The sequence below is a fragment of the Phoenix dactylifera genome, chromosome 1, assembly GCF_051530095.1.
Source record: "Phoenix dactylifera cultivar Ajwa chromosome 1, Ajwa_hap1_PhDact_Kaust_v1.1, whole genome shotgun sequence".
Lineage (NCBI taxonomy): Eukaryota > Viridiplantae > Streptophyta > Magnoliopsida > Arecales > Arecaceae > Phoenix > Phoenix dactylifera.
The window spans coordinates 41643577-41664813 of NC_143190.1; the positions used below are offsets into that span (position 1 = coordinate 41643577).

General features: G+C 38.7%; 2 protein-coding genes and 1 long non-coding RNA gene across 7 annotated transcripts in view; 1 reads left to right on the top strand and 2 right to left on the bottom strand.

Annotated features, from left to right (window-relative positions):
• Positions 1-524: 524 nt before the first annotated feature.
• On the bottom strand, positions 525-8994 carry LOC148715466 (uncharacterized). The gene is made up of 3 exons (XM_088715377.2): positions 8909-8994; positions 782-1620; positions 525-674 (listed from the first exon to the last, which is right to left on the bottom strand). The coding sequence occupies exons 1-3, from the start codon at positions 8992-8994 to the stop codon at positions 646-648; spliced, it is 954 nt and encodes a 317-aa protein (XP_088571503.2). The 3' UTR covers positions 525-645.
• A 1130-nt stretch (positions 8995-10124) lies between these two features.
• LOC149768672 (uncharacterized) lies at positions 10125-19830 on the top strand. The gene is made up of 2 exons (XR_016395654.1): positions 10125-10782; positions 10874-19830. It is a non-coding gene; the product is annotated as an uncharacterized LOC149768672 (long non-coding RNA).
• Positions 12437-21237, bottom strand: part of LOC103724017 (equilibrative nucleotide transporter 3-like) — a 36515-nt gene continuing 27714 nt past the window's right edge. For all 5 annotated transcript variants that reach the window (XM_088701444.2, XM_088701435.2, XM_039117980.3 and 2 more), the window contains one exon: positions 12437-12789. In XM_088701444.2, the coding sequence (XP_088557570.2) occupies positions 12682-12789 (108 nt within the window). In that variant the 3' untranslated portion in view covers positions 12437-12681. The remainder of the gene's footprint in view (positions 12790-21237) is intronic.

Genomic DNA, 21237 nt, shown 5'->3' on the forward strand with positions numbered 1-21237 from the left:
AGAGCGAGGGATTTATCATTAATTAAGTAAACATAACCATAACGTGAGAAATCATTAATGAAGGTTATAAAATATTTGTTCCCACATATAGTAGAAGGTAACGGTCCACTAATATCGGTGTGAATTAGATCCAAAGGACCATCGCTTCTAGTGGATCCCTTTCTTGTAGTTTTAGTCAGCTTTCCTCTTATGCAATCTATGCAAGTGTCAAAATCCGAAAAATTTAGAGAGGGTAGAATCTCAACTTTCATCAATCTCTCCATTCGCTCTCTTGAAATGTGCCATAAACGCTTATGCCATAATATAGAGGATGATTCACTAATTAAAGCCCTTTTCTTTCCAACTTTAGTAACACAAGAGATTTCATCAACAGGAGCCAAAATCAATTTGTATAAACCATCACACAAAATGCCATGTCCAACCATACGAGAGTCATAAAATAGTTCAATCATTCCATTACTAAATTTAAAAGAAAATCCAGTCTGATCAAGCTTTGACACAGAAATTAAATTCCGTCTCATCGTCAGTACAAAAAATATATTTTCCAAAATAAGAGAAAAACCAGACTCCAAGGATAACTTCACTGCTCCTATAAACTCAACTTTAACTTGAACTCCATTTCCAACGCATAGGTTCACTTCATTCTCACTTGGCCTCCGTCTCCTTATTAATCCCTGTAAGGAATTAGTGATATGAATACTTGCACCAGAGTCTATCCACCAAGAATTTAAAGGTACATCTATCAAATAAGACTCAAAACAAACCAAAACCAAGGAGATACCTGATGAAGTCTTCTTCTTCTCCAACCAAGCCTTAAACTTAAAGCAATCCTTCTGCCAATGACCATTCTTTTTGCAGAATTTACATTTGTCATTCTTTTTCATAATTCCTTTAGGACCACCAGAAGTCTGCCCACCAGATCCTTTGTTCTGCTGATTGTAGTGAGGTTTGTTGCCCTTATGGAACTTGCCCTTACGATTATGAGAAGACCTCTTGTTTTGAGAAGGCTGATGCGTCAGTTGCACAGTTTCAACAGTCTCACGACGTATTCTATACTCCTCTTGGGCACACACAGCAATCAAATTATTCAAATCCCATTTGTCACGCTGGGCATTATAAGCAACTTTAAGCTGATTAAACTGGCTAGGAAGGCTATTAAGAATATGATAGATAAGAAAAGGCTCTGCAATGGGAACTTTGAGGGCTTCCAATTTAGAACTTATGTGCAGCATTTTCATGATGTACTCCCTAACTCCACAAACACCATCATATTTCATATTCATAAATTTATCCATTAGGTCCCCAGTCTCAGCCTTATCGGACTCAACAAATCGCTGTCCTATAGCATCCAAAAAATTCTTAGCATTGTCGTGGTCCGGTATAGCACCCATAATGGAATCAGATATGGAACGCTTGATAATCTTCAAACATAGCCTGTTAGCTCTTTCCCATTTGACATACTCAGCCTTGTATTCGATAGTGCTCTTATCTGTTGGTTTTGAAGGCTGCTCCTCCAAAGCAAAATCTAAACCCAAGAGACCCAGTGCTATGTCTATGTCTCGTTTCCAGTCAAGGTTTGAACAGCAGACAATTGGCTTGATAGGGAAGAGGCATTCAAGACTGCGGAAACGACATATTTTATTTAATATCATCCAAAAGTGATGCATGCAATCAATGGATGATAACATATCTATCTAATCAACTTGGGCTATTAATTAGATAGTCCGTAATCAACTTGAAAAAACATATAAGTCTAATTACGGTAAGAGCCTCGGTGCATCATTGTAGAGTCGCCTTTGGGCTAACAACACAATACGCTATAAGGTACTCTTAAAACATATCATGAAGCTAATTAACAAAATCACATCAGCTTTCGAAACACCATCACCTTTGGGCAGAAGAATGATTCTAAGCTAATGCAATCCCATTAATCACTTCATGTCATTTTTCCAAATCATCATACACAATAACACCTTCGGGCAAGATATTGCATTCAATGATTTGGCAAAATGCAATGCTACCCTCCTTTTTTTTTGTTAAGAAAATCAGATAAATATCAGTGAATGTGCCACTTTGGTGACTACCACCCACTTCAATTTCAAAATATTCTCTTAATGGGAAAATAAGGATAGTCTTTATGCCCAACAAATTTTAATCACAAAATAATAGTTATGTGACAAAATCATAACCATTAAACATGCTATAATCATAATCAAAATCACATGTGATTTAAACAAAAAATGTTACTCACAAAATTCAAGGCATATATGATAGCAAGAAATGTCCAAAATTTAACAATTTAATAATTAATATGCATGAGGGCCTAATTCAAATTATTCAGTATTTAAACAATAATTAAATGGGTTACTAACTCTTAGCCCGGGTCCAAAATTCATTATGGTCCATTAAATAAAATTGGGCTGGTTTATAAAAGAGCCCAACCTGCAACCATGGACCCATTCTGGTCCATTAAAATGCAAAATGAAATAAACATGGGCTGACTAAATAAAAGGGCCCAACTTGCAATTATGGACCTATTCAGGTTAGGCTTAGTAGGACCAAGCCCAATCAAGGGAAAAACCCTAAATCCCTTTTTTTTTTTTTTTTTTTTTGACCTTTCTTCTTCCTCTGGCCGCCGCTGTTCCCCTTCCTTTTTTTTTGTGTGGGAAGCAGCCCGTGGCTGTCCCATGGTGGCAGCCCGCGGCTGCCACCCATGGCCGCCACCCACGCCGGCCACTGCGAGCGGCCGGCGAGGCTCCCCGGGCCGCCGCGCGGCCGGCTGTGGGGTGGCCCGGGAGAAAACCCCCAACTCTGCGAGGCCCCCACGGCCTGCGGCCGGCCGTGGGGTGGCCGGAAGAAAACCCCCGATGCCGAGAGGCCCCCACGGCCAGCGGCCGGCCGTGGGGTGGCCGGAAGAAAGCCCCACGCCAAGAGGCCCCCACGGCCTGCGGTCGGCCGTGGGGTGGCCGGAAGAAAGCCCCCACGCCGCGGGACCATGCCGTCTGCCTCCCGGGGAGGCCGAACGCGAGTCCGGGGAGGTCGGACGCGAGTCCAGGGAGGCCTTGCCTCTCCTTCCCCCACCTTTTTTTTTGTTTCATGGAAGAAGAGCTCACGGGAAAGAAAAGGAAGAAGATGAACAGTGAAAATCTTTTTTTTTTTTTTTAATCCGAAAACAATATGCAATCATGTTCTGAGAAATTTAAATTAAAATCAAATCAGATATTTGATTATCAATGAAAAATCTCTGTACGCAGATTTATGCAGAAGATCCATTCACCAATGCATAAAATTAATCCGTAAGTCTAGATGAAATCATAATTGTGTATGAAGGATTCTAATCCTAGCATGGAGGCTCTGATACCAATTGTTAGTCATATTAATTTAACATGCTAAGATTTAGAATCACAAATAATACCGTATTCAAGTTTAAGGGATATACCTGCGGAAGACATATTGAATACGTTCTTCAATTATCTGGAATAATAGCGGCTGGATCTTTCCTTCCTTGCTCCTCACAAAAGATAGCCGTCAATGGGGCAAGCTATCAACCATTATGGAGAGGAGAGGGGGACCTAGCCTATATATAGGAAACATAGAGGAGCCTTCCCATTAAAGGCTCCAAAACCCTAATTGGGTTTCCTGGCCTACATACCAAAAGTACCACAATAAATAGGACTCAACCCTATACATCCAAGGTGCACCAAAAACCCATAAAATAAAATGATCACACATCATATTGGGCTTAACCATAGTATCATTCTGAGTCATACGTCTAACCCATTTTATAAAACAAAAATACGCAATCAGTGTAAGCCCATATTTTGAAATTATTCTAACAAGATCGGCATATACTCTGTCCCAAACATATGAGGGAAATAGAAGATTCATGCTAAGCAATGCATGATATAAATGATGGAGTGGTGATGGAACTGTGGACTCGTTTGGCTCGTAGAAAAAAAAAGAAAAAGTGGGTCAACAGGAATTAAAAAAAAAATTCTTATTTGATTTAGAGTTTTCAATAGAGAGATATAAAAAAATAGCATTTCCATACAAAATAAGATTTCTATATTGCATGAGAAAGAAAAACGATATACACGGCTCGTTTTCTTCGAGCCCTGCTTCTCCCTTCCCCCTCTCCCCAGGGACCGACCGTATGGAGTATAGCCAAGTGGTAAGGCATCGGTTTTTGGTAAAAGCTACTTTTCCACGGGCTAGTGTTGGGATCTTTTTTTCCAAACTACCTTTAAACCATCAAAATCCATGAATAAGGTCTTCTTTTTATTAAAGGTATAATAAATATTTTATGTAATTTTTTTAAGAAAGTAGATACTCAACCAAATATAAGCTATTCTGAGGTGTACCACTATTTCATGGTGAACAAAACATGCCAAAATCATTTTTCTAAGCATCATATTTTTAAAAATCAGTTTTCTAAAAAAAATATTTTGGTGAAGAAAAATTGAGGAAAACAGAGGAGGTTTGAGAAAGCCTCCTACGCCGTTGTTTGCGAGTTGACTCGGAGACAGACGTGGGCGAAGGTTCGTCAATGATTAGCCTGTCCCCAGCCCCTCCCTTCCCGAAAGGAAGAACGTGAAATTCTTTTTCCTTTCCGCAGGGACCAGGAGATTGGATCTAGCCATACAAGAGTGACGGGAAGAAAAAACCAATTGACAGGATTAGTTTAGTTCAATTGAAAGTTCTTGATTCATCAGCTGTGACATCGATCGGCCGAAACTTCTAATTCTTATTACAAGTAGAACTTATGTCATCAAAGAAAACACCATTCATTTTAGTTTTTTTTTTGAAAAATTAGATTATTCAGGAATACACATTGAATGCTGAGATTACGCATTGAATTTCTGGTAGTAGATCCATAATAAAAAAAGTTTTTGTGATTGTTCCAGAAGAAATGAAACAAAAGATACGGTAGAACTAGGACAGTTATTGTATGAGGTCTACCCAATGGGGAATTGAACCAGTGCATGGTGGATTCACAATCCACTGCCTTGATCCACTTGGCTACATCCGCCCCTTATCTAGCTAAAGGATTTTCTCTTTTTTTCCATTCATCATTATTGTATTTATTCTGACCTCCATACTTAGATCGAGATAGACATAGAATGCCAATCTTTAAAATGTAAAAAAAAGGAGTAATCAGCTGTGACACGTTCACTAAAAAAAAATCCTTTTGTAGCTAATCATTTATCGGGAAAAATTGAAAAACTCAACATGAGGGAGGAGAAAGAAATAATAGTAACTTGGTCTCGGGCATCTACCATTATACCCACAATGATTGGCCATACAATCGCTATTCATAATGGAAAGAAAAATTTACCTTTCTACAAACCAAATAAGTCCAAGTCATATTCAGAAGATATGCTGATATGTTTTGATTTTGTGGTCATACAAGATGAAAATTGCTATTGTTTATTTTTTTTTTTTTAATGTGCAGGCATGTTTTTTATTTTATTAAGTAGAAAATTTAATTAGTCATCAACTAATTTCATTTCTTCGTTTATAGGATCAGAGAATTGACTTTTTGCCATAATATGAATTAATTTATGTATCTGCTTTATTGCAAACCTAATTACACCAATATGGGACAGTAGAGGAATTGATTTGTTGGTAAAGATCAGTTGGATTAAGCGGGGCCATTTAGTTTCCTTCTGTAAAATGGTTCGCAGATGGATCCCGCCTCATCATAATTGACCTTGGCTAGTAGTATGTAAGGCTCATGATTGTGCTTTAATTCTGAATCAGTTAAACCACTCCTTTGTTACATCAGCGCTAAGAATGTTTTCCGAATTAATATGTCGTCCTATATTGTTAGATATCCATGTTGGGCTCTTATGCCCAGAGCTGATATTTTTCGCGATATCCAAATTTGGCCAACCGGTTTTCGTCATCTGTTAAACCTTCAAACCACCCAACCGCCATCCTTTGGTAAAAATATCTGTTAGATAGTCATTTGTGGAAAGTGAAAACAAATTAATTTTTTTATCTGCAATTTTCTCTCTAATGAAGTGATGATAAACCTCAATACTCTATTTTCTTGCGTTAAATAACGGATTTCTCGTCAATCAGATAGCACTCTTATTATCATAATATAGAGGATACGATGTTAGATTATTTGACTTCACCTTGCAAGGTTAAATTTTTTGACCAAATTTTCCATGTCTATGGCAATTCTCCTTGAATTTATTATTTTTCTTCTAAATAGGATTTTTTTCTTCTCAAATTCTTCAAGGAGTCTTTTTTTCTAAATTTTCAAAATTATTATCAAAAATATTTTTCAATTCTGCTAATGTAATTATTTAGCCCACCATAAGTATCATACTCTTTATTGAAGCCATCAATCAACAATCTCCACTATTTATTTTCATCATATCGAGAATTTTCATCAGGCATGCCAAGCTCATCAAATAATTTCTTTGCTTTAAGAAAATATTGCAAGATTATAAGTATATCTTGTTTGAGAGGACCAATCTTTTTTTCTAAAAATTGAAGCCGAGCCTTATTAGACTTTGAGTAAATAGACACAGGAATATCCCGTGCTATCTTTGGATCCTCTATATCTTGAATATATTGATAATTATCTTCATCCACATTGATTTGAAAAATATGCATAGCTATTCAAGCTTTGATTCTCTTTCCATACTTCTATATTGTCAGGAATTGTATCGGTCCCATTCACGATCTTCCGCAAATCTTGTCCAACTAAATAAGACTTGATGTAGGACCTCCAATAAACATAATTGGTGCTCTTCAATTTTTTGATTTCAATGAAAGAGATGATAAGAGCAATGATTATTATGATTCACTTATGAATCATAGAAACAAGAGCCCATACACTTGCACTGCCGCATAATGAATTATTAAAATCTCTAATTAATTCAAACAATAGTAGTGGAAGAAAAATTTAGAGAGAGAAAAATAAATTTATTTTAAAAAAGAAAGATCTAAACAATGAGTTCGGTTTTCTCTCACAACGATGCCTCACCCAAAATGTTCTCCTCAAGAGCTGCTATACTATCTTTCTCCCTTAAACTCTCACTAAGAGATGCAAGAAACCCTAGTAACTTTCTACACATCACTATGTTGGATTTTATGGACCACATGCAAGAGATTAGAACACAAAAAGGCCATAAATCAAACCATAAAATTCAACATATGGTATCAGAGCTAGAAAGTCATCAATGAAAATAATAAAATGCCTACTACTATAAATAGTAGGATCTAGGGGCCCACTAATACATGTATGAATGAGTTCTAAAGTTTAATATTGTATGTGGACTCTTTTCTTTTAGATTTCGTAAACTTGGACCTAAGGCAGTCAACAGAAGTATGAAAATCACCAAAATTAAACGAAAACAGAATTTCATCATCAATTAACTTTTGAATCCTCTCTTTAAAAATGTGACCCAACACTTTTTAGAGACAATACCATCTACATGCATGGTTTTTTTCTTCTCTAGTTATCTTTTATGCTTGAAACATTCAAATATCTTATGACCCTTCCTTTTACAAAAGAAGTACTTGAGAGCTTTCTTAATAGCAGCTTGTAGGCCTCTAGAATTCTAATTTTACTTCAAAACTGTGAGTCCAACCATCTCTTTTGGAACTATTTTTCTTTTTCTTATTATGTGTGAGATCCTTAGGGCGTGACTGATACACCAAATTAACACTCTCACCCATTTTCCTAAGATAGTTTTCTTCCTCTTAAACACAAGCAGAATAAGTTCGTTCGCATTTCATTTATCCCTTTGCAAACTATTTGTAGTTTTTAGCTAGCTAAATTGCACAGGAAGAGAATTAAAAGCTTGATGCACAAGAAAATTATTAGAGATAGGAATCTCATTACTATTGATCTTAGATGCAATACTTTCTAGTTTCATGATATAAACCCTAACACCACCAGTACCATCGTACCTCATATAATTAATTTATCTATTAGCTCCCATCCTCATCGTAACTGATGGGGGGCAAAATGGATCGTCCAACCCACAACTAAAAAGCCGCCCAGTTTCGGCCCGATAAGCGTCAAAGCCAAATCGGTTGAACTTTCACTTCGGCCCAGAGTTAGCTTGACTTCGAGACTCCGCCAAAAGCTCCACTAACTTCAGATATTCGCCGACTCCCCCGACTAAGCTCGAGATCCTTCCAGTATTCACCGACTCCCCCGACCAAGCTCGGGGTGCCTTCAGATATTCGTCGACCTGCCCCGACCAAGCTTGGAGCGCCTACCTCAACAGTAAGCCCTGACCTTCGAGCTCGGGGCGCTCCACTGAGCACACCTCGGAATCCGAAAAGCCGAGCTGCTCTCAGCACCCGTCAAGCCGACCTCGCTAACGCATGATGCAACCTTTCAACGAGTTCGACCTCGGCAACGACCACATCCATGTGCACGCCTATGCCCACCTACGTGGTCTTACATTACAATACTATCATGCCATGTCTCCATAGCCGGCCTTCAACAGTCAGGCGACATCTTGATTACTCCGGTCATACCCTGTTGTGACTGTCAACACCCTACCGTTCTTAAGAACGGATAGTACTACACGCCACCAACCAGCCTAAGCTGCGCGCCATCCGGCTCAGAGCCACGCCCCCTCATGATGAGGGCCGACAGTGCCTTTGCCATCTAGGCCACTCCACCAGGATTATAAATAGCTCGGTGAGGTAACTTCGAAGGGGCCCTTTTTTTGGCTGGACTAAATTGATCCCACTCTAACTTGATCGTTAGAGGGCCCTCACCGGAAACACCGTGAGGCTTTGTGCAGGTGTACGGCAGTCGCGCAGGAGGTGGCTCCCGTCTTCTCCTTCCAACCGCCGGCGGCTCCCTCGATTCCTCCAGCGTGGTCACCCTCGGGCCAAATTTGAACCACAACAGTAACCATATTATACATACCTCTTACTTATGATGTCAAAGAATTGTCTAGTATTATCATTATCAGGTATAGCATCTAGAATTGAATCAGATATGGATCTCTTCATGATTATCAAGCTAAAACAATTCGCTCTCTCCCACTTTTCATAGGCAGCTTTATTTTGGAGTACTCGCACTAGTAACCTAGGGAATCATCCCTAAGTGCAATATCTAAATCCATCAAATTCAATGCTAGCTCAATGTCATCTTTTCATATTTTGTAGTTTGTTCTAGTCATAGTTTCAATAAGAGTAGTAGTGTTATTCACAGTGAAGGTTCTAACTGCTAGATAACCTTGATGTAGTTAATTAACCTTGATGTAGTTAATTAATTAACAAATCAAGGTAACCAATATGCTTGAAAATCTTTATAAGCATTATTTTAATGAGAACCCTTGGTACAATGCCACAAACTTATTTTGGAAAAAAAGCAACCCACATAAGGTACCCTCTCAAACGTAAAGTGGAACCAACTAATAAGCTATCATCAACTTTCAAAGGTCCATCTACTCTAGTAGAATGAATTTCTAGACCATGCATACTCACTAGCCAAAAAAAAATATTTCACTTAAGAATTATAACATGCAATAAACTCCCTTTGATGATTATGTGCAATAATTCGTCAATACTTCCCAATCCCTTTCAAAATATCAACAGAATGATCTTACAAATTTTAGTGAATGAGCCGCTTTCCATTAAAATCCATAACCCTCCAAAGAAAAAAAAAAAGGGATTAACAAGCCATGCCCATAACTTCATTCATCAATCTTGATCTACCAATGGCATGTAATTTATAAAAAATTAATAACTCTTAATCCCTTGAAACACCAAACACATGGATCCTAAATTGAATACGCCACTTTGGTGGTCACTGTCCATTAAAACTTATAACTCTCCAAAAATAGGGATCTTTATAAAACATATCATTATTTAGTCCAAATATGAGAGTACATAAAATTTGTAACAACATAATGAAAGACCTTTATGAAATAAAACATATGATAGGGACCACAGCGTAATTATCAGAGTACCATTGGACAACATAAATATTTGGGAACCTTTTATGAATAAACTTCTATGATAGGGATTAAAATGCAATTTCCTAAAGACTCTTATGAAATACAATACTTCATCAGGGGCTAAATTGAAACGTATCTCTCTTTTTTGCTAATCGGATTTGGATTTCGGTTTGAAACCCAAAAAGCTGAAACCCAAAGTCGCCGTTCTTCCTCACGATCGGGCGGAGGATGCCGAATCCGGCGGCCCGTCCTCGCCCAAGTAACCGCCGGAGGCTGCCGAAATCCTTTGATCGGCGGCCCGCCGCCTTCTCCCCGCAACTCCGACCTCCGGTTTCCCGGATATCGAGAGGAGAACCGCCGGTGAACCGGGATCCGGCGGTTTTTTTTTCTTGAAAGCTGATGGGAAGGAGGAAGGGGAATCGCGCGACGGCGCGGCCGCTCGCCGGGCTCACAGTCTGCCCGTACTGGGCGGCTGGCGGAGGCCGAACTCGCCACGCCGATGGGAGGAGGAGGAGGAGGGCATGGCGGCAGGGAAGGTGAGTGCCGCCGTCCCTTCTTCTTCTTCTTTTTCATCTTTTTTTCCCCTTCCTTGCGCCGCTTTTCTGATTAAGGTAGCAACAATACCTGTGGAAGATGAAAGCACAAAGATGCGGTAGATCTTCCTCTCATTCTCCAAAAAATGCTCGAATACTGAAATCGTTTGAAATTTATAACAGACTAATTTAGAAAGAAAAAAAGCTGCACCAGCAGTGTGGCAATCAACTAGTCTCTTCCATATCACTGGCCTGGCTAGTCTTTAGCCTCACTGAAGTTGATCCAAGCTTCTATGGATCTCGAGGTAAACTAGATGTGGAGATGTCTTTAGAAATTTATACTATTCTATGTCCAGTTCACTCAAGAATTTGGAACGCATTATCTCAACTGGCCAGGTAACATCAGTTTCTTTCTGCCGGCTGGCAAGATTGCATGACCTTCCTCCTCTGATGTACAGCTTCTTCAGGGCCCTCATTTTCCTAGGACTAAGCCAATCTGGTGCCATGTTTCTCGGAAAGCATCTTAGGTCTAGCTCTTCAAGTTCAGCAGGAGGGTTGACTTGCATGATGCTGGCCACAGCTCTTCATGGCCTCAGCTTCCCTCAATTCGATAGCGGTAGGACCACTCATGTTATTTGAGTGATTGGGGAGTGCCCCAGACCTTGAAGCACTTGGAGAGTGCTCAAAGGAAGACAAGTCCCGTTGAAAAAAGGAGACTACAGATCAATGGTGTTGTAGTTGTATGTCAGCAAAAGATTTGCTGGAGTAGAAGGAAGAGATGGAAGATAACAGGAATTTTTTGATGGAAGATGAAAAGTGTTGTTTCTGTAGAACTGTCGTGGTATGTTGCAAGTCACTGCAGAGGGTACTACCATGTCAAGCCGCTGACTGTTAGGAGAGAGCTGCCTTCCTTGATGTGGTTTCTCTAAGACATGATAGAGACAAACTCGGTAGAGAAATAAGGCTGGAATAATTGTATGCTATTAACATAATTTCTACTTCTAATTGACATCAATGTTTCTCACAAGGTCTCGAAATGTTGAGAGTTTTTGATAGGTCGTCTCCATTTATGTAGAAAAAACAGAACTAATAATTTAAATTATAATATGTGGCAACAGGTAACACTGTTTCCAGATCGTTGGCAACAAACAGTTAAAAAAGAAACAAAAACTTCAAGATAGAATGGTTGGGAAACTCTTAGCCGAGGGTTAGATGCATCTATTTGCAGCTTGTTTAGTGTACTTGAAGGATAAAAAAAAAGAAAAGTTTATTAGTAAATCTAGTTTGCTCCTGAGAAGTTTGACCAGAGAAAAAGAGAATGACAAAAGGTTTATCCAGCTGATTAGAAAAGAGTTAGCTAAATCGCAAGGGAGTTTCAGCCCATAAATTCAAGAGAATTTTTGATTAGTGATTGATTTAAAATCCATAAGAGTACACATTGAGCATGTTGCAAACTAATTTTAGCGTTTGGTAGTATAAACAAATTTTGAGAACGTTAAAGTTGGGAAATTTACATTAAAGAGCTCCAGTGGCTTAGAGAGGGAGTAGGATATGAAGAAGAGAATTGTAGGTTCAAAGTAAAAGAAGTCTTGCAGAAAAAAAAGGATGGAACTTTGATATATGGTCAATCTGGGTGATTTTTATGCAGGAAAGACTTGAAATTTCAATGAGGCAAAATGCTAAATATTAAATACTCCGTAATTGTAAACACCAAATACCACATCCTTACAAAACAAAGACACTACTGCATTTTTATTTCTCTGCATGACAAATTCTGCATGATATCCAGTCAGATATGCCTATCAATTGTCGTCCTGCAAGCTTGTTATAAACTAGACACAAGAATTTCTAGTGACTTTTTATCTGATGAAACAATTTGTGTTCTGATTTAAATTTGAATGAACCATCCAGTTTCTTTAGTGTGTTCGATCAAGCTGCAGAAATTCAAACAAGAAGTAATGCTATATATGCTATGAAGTCAAACACAGCATGAAAATTTTAACTCAATGAATCTCAAAAGAACACTTCCATTTTTGTTTCATGTTTTGAGGAAGAAATAAAAATCATGCACCAGTCACATGTGACATTGAACTACAGAAATTTAATGTCGGACTCATAAAAATAACATAAAAAAGACTGTATTAATTCTATACAAATAAATAAGCTGTCATCCCCAGATTTCAAGTGTTCTTAGAGCTGCAGCATCACCAGCCTTTGCCTATGAGCCACAACCAATCAAGTGCAACTCCTGAGAATATACCTCCTAGAAGGAATAGCACAAGCAAGTTCCCCAGTGCATTTTGCTCAGGTCCCTGCACAACCAAAACCACTCACTCAATGTTCAAAATAATTGCCTGCAATAATATTTAGAGATTGTTTTTGCAAATGACACTCAATTTTTATCAATATCATATGTAAAAAATCGATGCAGAAAATGTCAATCTAAATTACAGACAATCCCTTCTATTGGCCTTATTGTGGAGTGATTGAGTATTCCCTAATTGATTTTGATGAGCTCAAAGCATTGGCGTATGTCTTATGTTGTTCTAATGAATTCAATCTAGTGTTTCAGGCAAATCATTATGAATTTCTGTTTAAATGCCTCGAGCTTTGGTTCAAAGTATTTTGGTTAAGTATTTGACTCAATTTGAACCAAAGTCTGCATCACGAGTCGACTCTGGAACTTTACGAGTCGACTCCGGGACACTTAAAGTTTCTGGCACAAGCTCGAGTCGACTCTGGGACTCTCCGAGTCGACTCCAACTGATAACAGACAGAAAGACAGAATGATGAACTTTAGACCCTGTTAGCGAGTCGACTTCAAAAGGTTTCAAGTCGACTCCGATGCTTGGCGAGTCGACTCCAGATGGTCCCGAGTCGACTCCAAAGGGTAACAAACAGAAAGACAGAACGATGGATTTTAGACCCTGTTACCGAGTCGACTCCAGAAGGTTGTGAGTCGACTCCGACGCTTGGCGAGTCGACTCCAAGTTTGTCCGAGTCGACTCCCAGATGAAAGCTGTCTGAAAGGCATAGACTCAGTTTCGGAGACCCTGTGAACGAGTCGACTCCAAGTGTTTCAGAGTCAACCTTCAAGATTAGACGAGTCGACTCCAACAAGGCCCGAGTCGACTTCGATGCAGAACAGCTCAAAAGACAGAGAATCAGTTTTTGCGGTCTCTGAGAATGAGACGTCTCCTGAAGATCTCGAGTCACCTCTCAAGTCAGCCGAGTCGACTCCAAGAAAACCCAAGTCGACTCGAGGAAGAAAAACAGAAAGTTGAGTTTCTAGAACCCTGAGAACAAGCCGACCCCCAAGTGCCCAAGTCGTCTCCAGCTATTGACAAGTCGACTCCAGTTTGGTCCGAGTCGACCCTAGGACGAGGCATGCACTTTAATTCAAATCTGAAACAGCGGGCGAATCGTCTCCAGTAAAATGCGAGTCGACTCCAGTAACAGCCAAGTCGACTCCAGATCGCATGAGTCGACTCCGATCCCAACGGATGCATTGTTAGGATGTGCAGACGGGACAGAACGGCTCCAAATCACTCTCTAAGGGCTACTTTTCAAAAGGAATCACTTAAATAGCCAGAGTGAACAGTAGTAGACAACAAGAGAGCTTTTCCATTTGAGCATTAAAGCATTTCAACCAGCAAGAGCTTCTGTAGAGTGAATCCAAGAAAAAGAAGGAAGAAGTGCATTCAACTCAAACCAAAAAGTACTTCCTTCGCATTCAAGGCTCTACTACTGTCCTCCATCCTTCGGCACATTCAAGAGGAGACTCAGAAATCGAGAAGCCCCCACTTCCTCATCTAAAATCTGTTTAAGGGCTTCTAACTCAACTTTGTTTATATTGTCTCACACTTGCTTTTTTAGAAGCTTCTTCTTGTGAACTTTAAACTCTTATTTTGTATACTTGATTCAATCAGGGGATTGAATCAAGGGTTGTAAGGTTTGTTGGTGAGCCAAAGATAAAACCAACGGTGTAAAGTTGTGGTTGGTGAACCCGAAAAAATCAACTGGATTTGATTGTGAACCCGGAAAAACAATTGAGTGGTTCTAGTCGGTGAGCCTGTCAAAACCGACCGAGTTCGTTGTGACCTCGTGAAAACAACAAGTTGAGTTGTGAGCTTGTAGAACAACCGGCTGTAATCCTAGGAATTATAGTGAACTCCCAAGTGCCGCTTGGGGAGTGGACGTAGGAGCAAGAGTTGGCTCCGAACCACTATAAATCTCTCTGTGTTGTATTGCACCTTGTCTCTTTCACTCTCTTCACTCATTACATCTTGTGATCTAACTAATTCATTTGCAGTAGGTTTAGTTAATCACTCACCTTATTTTTAATTGGTCAATAATTAATTAAAACCCAATTCACCCCCCCCTCTTGGGTTGTCTCCTTGGGCAACAAGTGGTATCAGAGCAGGTGCTCTCATATCGATTGGTGTTCCAATCCTTAAAAAGAGTAAAAGATTAAGATGACAACCCCTTTTGGATCTTTCCTTAGTGAGGGGCAATCCACCAATAGGCCTCCATCCTTCAATGAAGCTAACTGTACCTATTGGAAGGCTAGAATGAGGATATTTATCCAAGCCCAAGATTATGATGTTTGGAGCATCATAGTTAATGGACCGTATATTCCTTCTATCTATGTTGATAACATTGTTATACCCAAGCTTGAAAAAGATTGGGATGATAATGATAGAAGGAAGGCATAATTAAATGCCAAAGCAATAAATGTTCTTTATTGTGTCTTGGACCCTAATGAATTCAATAGAATTTCTACTTGTAACTCTGCAAAAGAGATATGGGATAGACTTGAAGTGATCCACGAAGGCACAAATCAAGTTAAGGAATCTAAAATCAACATGCTAGTTAATAAATATGAACTATTTAAAATGGAATCTAATGAAACCATCTCTTGCATGTTCACCAGATTTACTGATATTGTCAACGGCTTAAAAAGCTTTGGCAAAAGTTATACTAACAGTGATCTTGTTAGAAAAATTCTTCGTTCTTTACCAAGGTCATGGGAAGCCAAGGTCACGGCAATCCAAGAAGCACAAGACTTGAACAAGCTACCACTCGAGGAGCTCCTTGGATCTCTAATGACGCATGAGCTCACAATGAAACAACACAGCGAAGAAGAATCCTTCCATAAGAAAAAGGTAATTGCCCTCAAGTCTACTTCTTCTAACAAAGATCTTTCTTGCAGTAGCAGTAGTAAAGAAGAAGACAATGAGGAAGATGAAGAAGAGGCTCTTCTTGTGCGAAAATTCAGAAGATTCATCAATAGAAAGAAGCATTTCCATAAGAAGAGAGTTCCCTCGAGTTCCTTCAACAAGGATAAAGGTAAGAAAAAGGAAAGTGAGGGAATCAGATGCTACGAATGCAAGAAGCCAGGTCATTTCAGAGCCGACTGTCCCTTGCTGAAGAAGGGAAACAAGTACAAGAAGAAGAAAGCTCTTGTCACCACCTGGAGTGACTCCGATAAGTCATCATCATCATCGGAAGAGAAACAAGAGAAAAGAAGGCCAATTTCTGCTTTATGGCAAACGAAAATGAGGTAATATCTGAAACAAATTTAGATTTTACCTTTGAAGAATTGTATAATGCCTTTAATGAACTAATGGATGAATATAGGACAATAGTCTTTAAAAAAAAAAAATGAGCTAACTAATCAATCTTACAGTCATAAAACTGAAAAACTGATTAAGGATAAGGACTCTATTATTAAAGAAAACTTAGAACTTAAAACAAGCAACCAATTGCTAACTCAAAAAACTGATACACTAACTAAAGATAAAAAAAGACTAACTAAGGAAATTTCTAAACTTAAAAACAATAACCATACTTTAAAAGATAATTCAATTAATAATGTTAAATCATTGAATGAATAAAACTTGAAATTAGCTAAAGAACTTGAAAAATATAAACCTATTGTTGAGAAGTTTACCTATAGCTCTGAAAAACTAGAAATGATTCTTAATAGTCAAAGAGCTATGTTTGATAGAGCCGGGCTAGGGTATAAGCCTAAGAACAAACAGAAATTTTTAAAAACTTCTTTGTAAAAGCCGGTGAAAGTAAAGCTAAAAATGTAATCTGTTTTTGTTGTAATAGAGTAGGACATAAAGCTAATGTATGCAACTATAGAAAAACAGAAGCTAAAAGAAAGATTAAAAAGGTTTGGGTTCCAAAAAAAACTAACATAGCTAACCTAGAAGGACCCAAGAAAACTTGGGTACCTAAGACTACTTGATTTCTTTGTGTATAGGAGTGTCTTGCGGCCAAGCTCAATAAACACTGTTGGTACTTGGATAGTGGCTGCTCAAGACACATGACGGGTGACAAGGAGCAATTCTTCACCCTAGAATCTAAGAAAGGAGGTGTAGTGACTTTTGGAGACAATAACCAAGGTCACATCATCAGTATCGGTAAAATACAAATCACACCTTCAACCCTTATTGATAATGTTCGGTTTGTAGATGGTCTCAAGCATAACTTACTTAGCATTAGTCAATTATGCGATAGAAGTTTTGACGTTTTGTTTAAGCCATCTATGTGCATCATAACCAATTCATTTGACAATAGCTTAGTTTTCAAAGGACTAAGACGTGGCAATGTTTATGTAGTAGATCTTGATGATCTTGCTAAAAACAGCCGCTGCTTAGTAGCTAATTATACTAAGCTCAATGAGGCAAGTTAATTATGGCATTGTAAATTAAGTCACGCAAGCATGGACACACTATCTAAATTAATTAAAAGAGATTCTGTGACTGGTTTACCAAAGCTGAAATTTAAGAAAAATAAAATTTGTAGAGCATGTCAATTTGGCAAACAATCTAGAAGTTCTTTTAACTCTATAAATTGTGTCTCTACTACTAGACCTCTTGAGCTACTTCACATTTATCTTTTTGGACCAACTAGGACCACAAGCTTTGGTGGAAACAAATATGGTCTTGTCATAGTAGATGATTTTTCTAGATACATATGGGTCATGTTTTTAGCTCATAAAGATGAAGCATTTCTAGTGTTTAAGAAATTCCATAAGGAAGTAACTAATGCAAAAAATACTTCAGTTATAGCTATTAGGAGTGATCATGGAACAGAATTTGAAAATCATCTATTTGAAAAATTTTGTAGTAAAAAGGGGATAACTCATAATTTTTCTGCACCTAGGACTCCACAACAAAATAAAGTGGTGGAAAGAAAAAATAGAACCCTAGAGAAAATGGCTAGGACCATGTTGTGTGAAAGTGATCTCCCAAAGTATTTTTGGGGTGAAGCTATTAACACATCATGTTATATTCTAAATAGAGTTCTATTGAGACCAATTATAAAGAAAACACCTTATGAACTTTGGAGAGATAGAAAGCCCAAAGTTAACTACTTTCATGTTTTTGGTTGTAGGTGTTTCATTCATAATAATGGTAAAGATAACTTAGGTAAATTTGATTCCAAATCTGATGAAGGTATCTTTTTGGAATATTCTACATCGAGTAGGGCATATAGAGTCTTCATAAAAGAACTCTTGTTATTGAAGAATCTATTCATGTTGTTTTTGATGAGACTAATGATGCTTCCTCTAGCAAGAGAGTAGCTTTTGATGATGATGCAGGGATACTTGAGGAAAAGATGGACGACATGAACTTACAAGAGGATAAACCGAAGCAAATTGAAGAGAATTCAACAAGCCAAGAGGTAATTGCTGAACATGGGCTTACAAAGGCTTGGAGGTATGCTCACGGTCACCCTAAAGAGTTAATCTTAGATGATCCATCTCAACCTGTTAGAACTAGAGCCTCCCTTAGAAACTTAAATAATTACCTTGCATTTGTATCACATTTAGAACCTAAAAACATTGAAGAAGCTGAAAATGATGTAAATTGGATAAATGCTATGCAAGAGGAACTAAACCAATTCACAAGAAACAAAGTATGGAACTTAGTTAAAAGACCCTCTGAATACTCAATAATTGAAACTAAATGGGTGTACAAAAATAAACTTGATGAAAATGGAGTTGTGGTTAGGAACAAGGCTAGACTAGTAGCAAAGGGCTATAATCAAGAAGAAGATATAGATTTTCATGAGACCTTTGCTCCTGTAGATAGACTCGAGGCAATTAGATTGTTACTAGCATTTGCATGTTTTAAAGATTTCAAATTATTTCAAATAGATGTAAAAAGTGCTTTCTTGAATGGGTATATTAATGAGGAAGTTTATGTAGAACAACCTCCTGGTTTTAAAAATTATCAATACCCCAACCATGTTTACAAATTAAATAAAGCACTTTATGGTCTAAAAGAAGCCCCTAGAGCATGGTATGAAAGACTTAGCAAATTTCTATTAGACCATGAATTTTCTAGAGGGAATGTTGATACAACCTTGTTTTTGAAAAAAAAAATAAAGATATGTTAGTAATGCAGATTTATGTCGATGATATTATTTTCGGTGCTACTAACAATTGTCTTTGCGAAGAGTTTGCTGAATTAATGCGGAGTGAATTTGAGATGAGCATGATGGGAGAGTTGAACTACTTCCTCGGACTACAAATCAAATAATCTAAGGAAGAAATTTTTATCAATCAAGCAAAGTACATCAAGAAAATGCTAAAGAAGTTTGATATGGATGGAAACAAGTCAATTGGCACCCCCATGAGCTCATCATGCAAACTAGACAAAGATGAATCAAGTAAGTCAGTAGATCCAAAGCTGTATAGAGATATGATCGGATCATTATTATATCTTACAGCAAGTAGACCTGATATTATGTTTAGTGTATGCATGTGTGCTAGATATCAATCTAATCCTAAGAAATCACACCTAATTGCAGTTAAAAGAATTTTCAAGTATCTAATAGGAACAAAAGATATAGGGTTATGGTACTCTAAAGAATCAAGCATAGATTTAATAGGATACACAGATTCTGACTTTACTGGTTGTAAACTTGATAGAAAAAGCACCAGCGGATAATGTCAATTCTTAGGAGAAAACTTAATCTCATGGTTTAGCAAGAAACAAAACTCGATTGCACTATCTACGGTGGAGGCCGAATATATTGCTGTCGGAAGTTGTTGTGCTCAAATCTTATAGATCAAGCAACAACTTGAAGATTGTAGCATTAAGCAAGATAAGATTCCCATAAACTGTGATAATACAAGTGCCATAAATCTAACTAAAAATCCAATTCAACACTCAAGAACTAAACACATTGAGATAAAACATCACTTCATAAGAGATCATGTGTTAAATGGTGATGTGATGCTTGAATTTGTTTGTACTGATGATCAACTTGCTGATATCTTCACAAAACCCTTGAGTAAAGATCGATTTTGTACTCTTAGAAGAGGGTTAGGAGTGATTGATCCATTTCTTTGATTCTTTTCTCTCATTCATTGATTTTGATCATAATTTATGTTTGATAGAGTAGTCCACATCTATGATCATCAAATCATTCCTTGAGCTCTAAAAATTACCATATCTCTCTTTTGGCACGGTATTAACTAAGATTTTGGTTATGTGCCAGAGCTCGAGTCGACTCAGATGATTCTGAGAGTCGACTCGTGGGCGAGTCGACTCACGAATTTTCAGGAGTCGACTCGAGGTCGGAAATCCGTTTTTTAACCTTAAACGAAATGACTTTTCCCAATCTTTCTTTTCGGCCGTCACTGTTCCAAAACCCTCGAATCGTCTCCCCCGATCGTCTCCGCCTTCTCTCTCCACTTCTCCTCCATTTTTTCCTCCCTTTTCATGTCTCTCCATCCTTGGATAGGTCAAGATGCCTAGGAAAGCCGTTATCCCTAGCCGGAAGAGACCTCTTGCAGCGAGCGGCGCCGAAAGACGGTCCAAGGCGCGGAATGAACCTGTGAGGTCACCACCTCCGATTCCCTCTCCGCCTCGGTCGACTCCCTCACGCTCGTGCGCCGGGAGGGTTGTCTCAACCGGAAGGAAGGTCAATATTGACTTCCTCTCCAGTGAAGGGTTCACTCTAGGGCATCGTCTTAGGATTCAAGGTTTAGAGTACTTTTGTTCCTTTGACCTTCCTACATATCCTGGGTTAGTCCGGAAATTCTATGGCACCGTCACACGGGGTGGCAGTGGTATTCAAGGGAGGGTAGCCAACATTCCCATCTGCATCTCGGAGGACCTCATTGCACGAGTCCTCCACCTCTCTAGAGAGGGTATAGCTCCCACTCACCCTACTGATAGGTCTGAGGCCCTTACGGCCATTTTAGGGAGAGTAAATGTGGAGTGATAGATTATACCCCTATTTGATTTTGATGAGCTCAAAGCATTTGAGTATATTTTATGTTGTACTAATGAATTCAATCAAGTGTTTCAGGCAATTATATGAATTTCTGTTTAAGTGCCTCAAGCCTTGGTTCAAAGTAATTTGGCTAAGTGTTGAACTCAATTTGAAACAAAGTCTGAGGCTCGAGTCGACTCCGAAAGATTACGAGTCGACTCCATATGTTTCAAAGGTTCTGGCACAAGCTCGAGTCGACTCCGGTACACTACGAGTCGACTCCGACTGAGAACAGATAGAAGGATAGAAAGATGAATTGCAGACCCTGTCACCGAGTCGACTCCAAAAGATTTCGAGTCGACTCCGATGCTTGCCGAGTCGACTCCCGACAGTTCCGAGTCGACTCCAAGGAGTAAGAGACAGAAAGATAGAGCGATGGGATTTAGACCCTGTTACCGAGTCGACTCCAGAAGGATGTGAGTCGACTCCGACGTTTGGCGAGTCGACTCCTAATTATG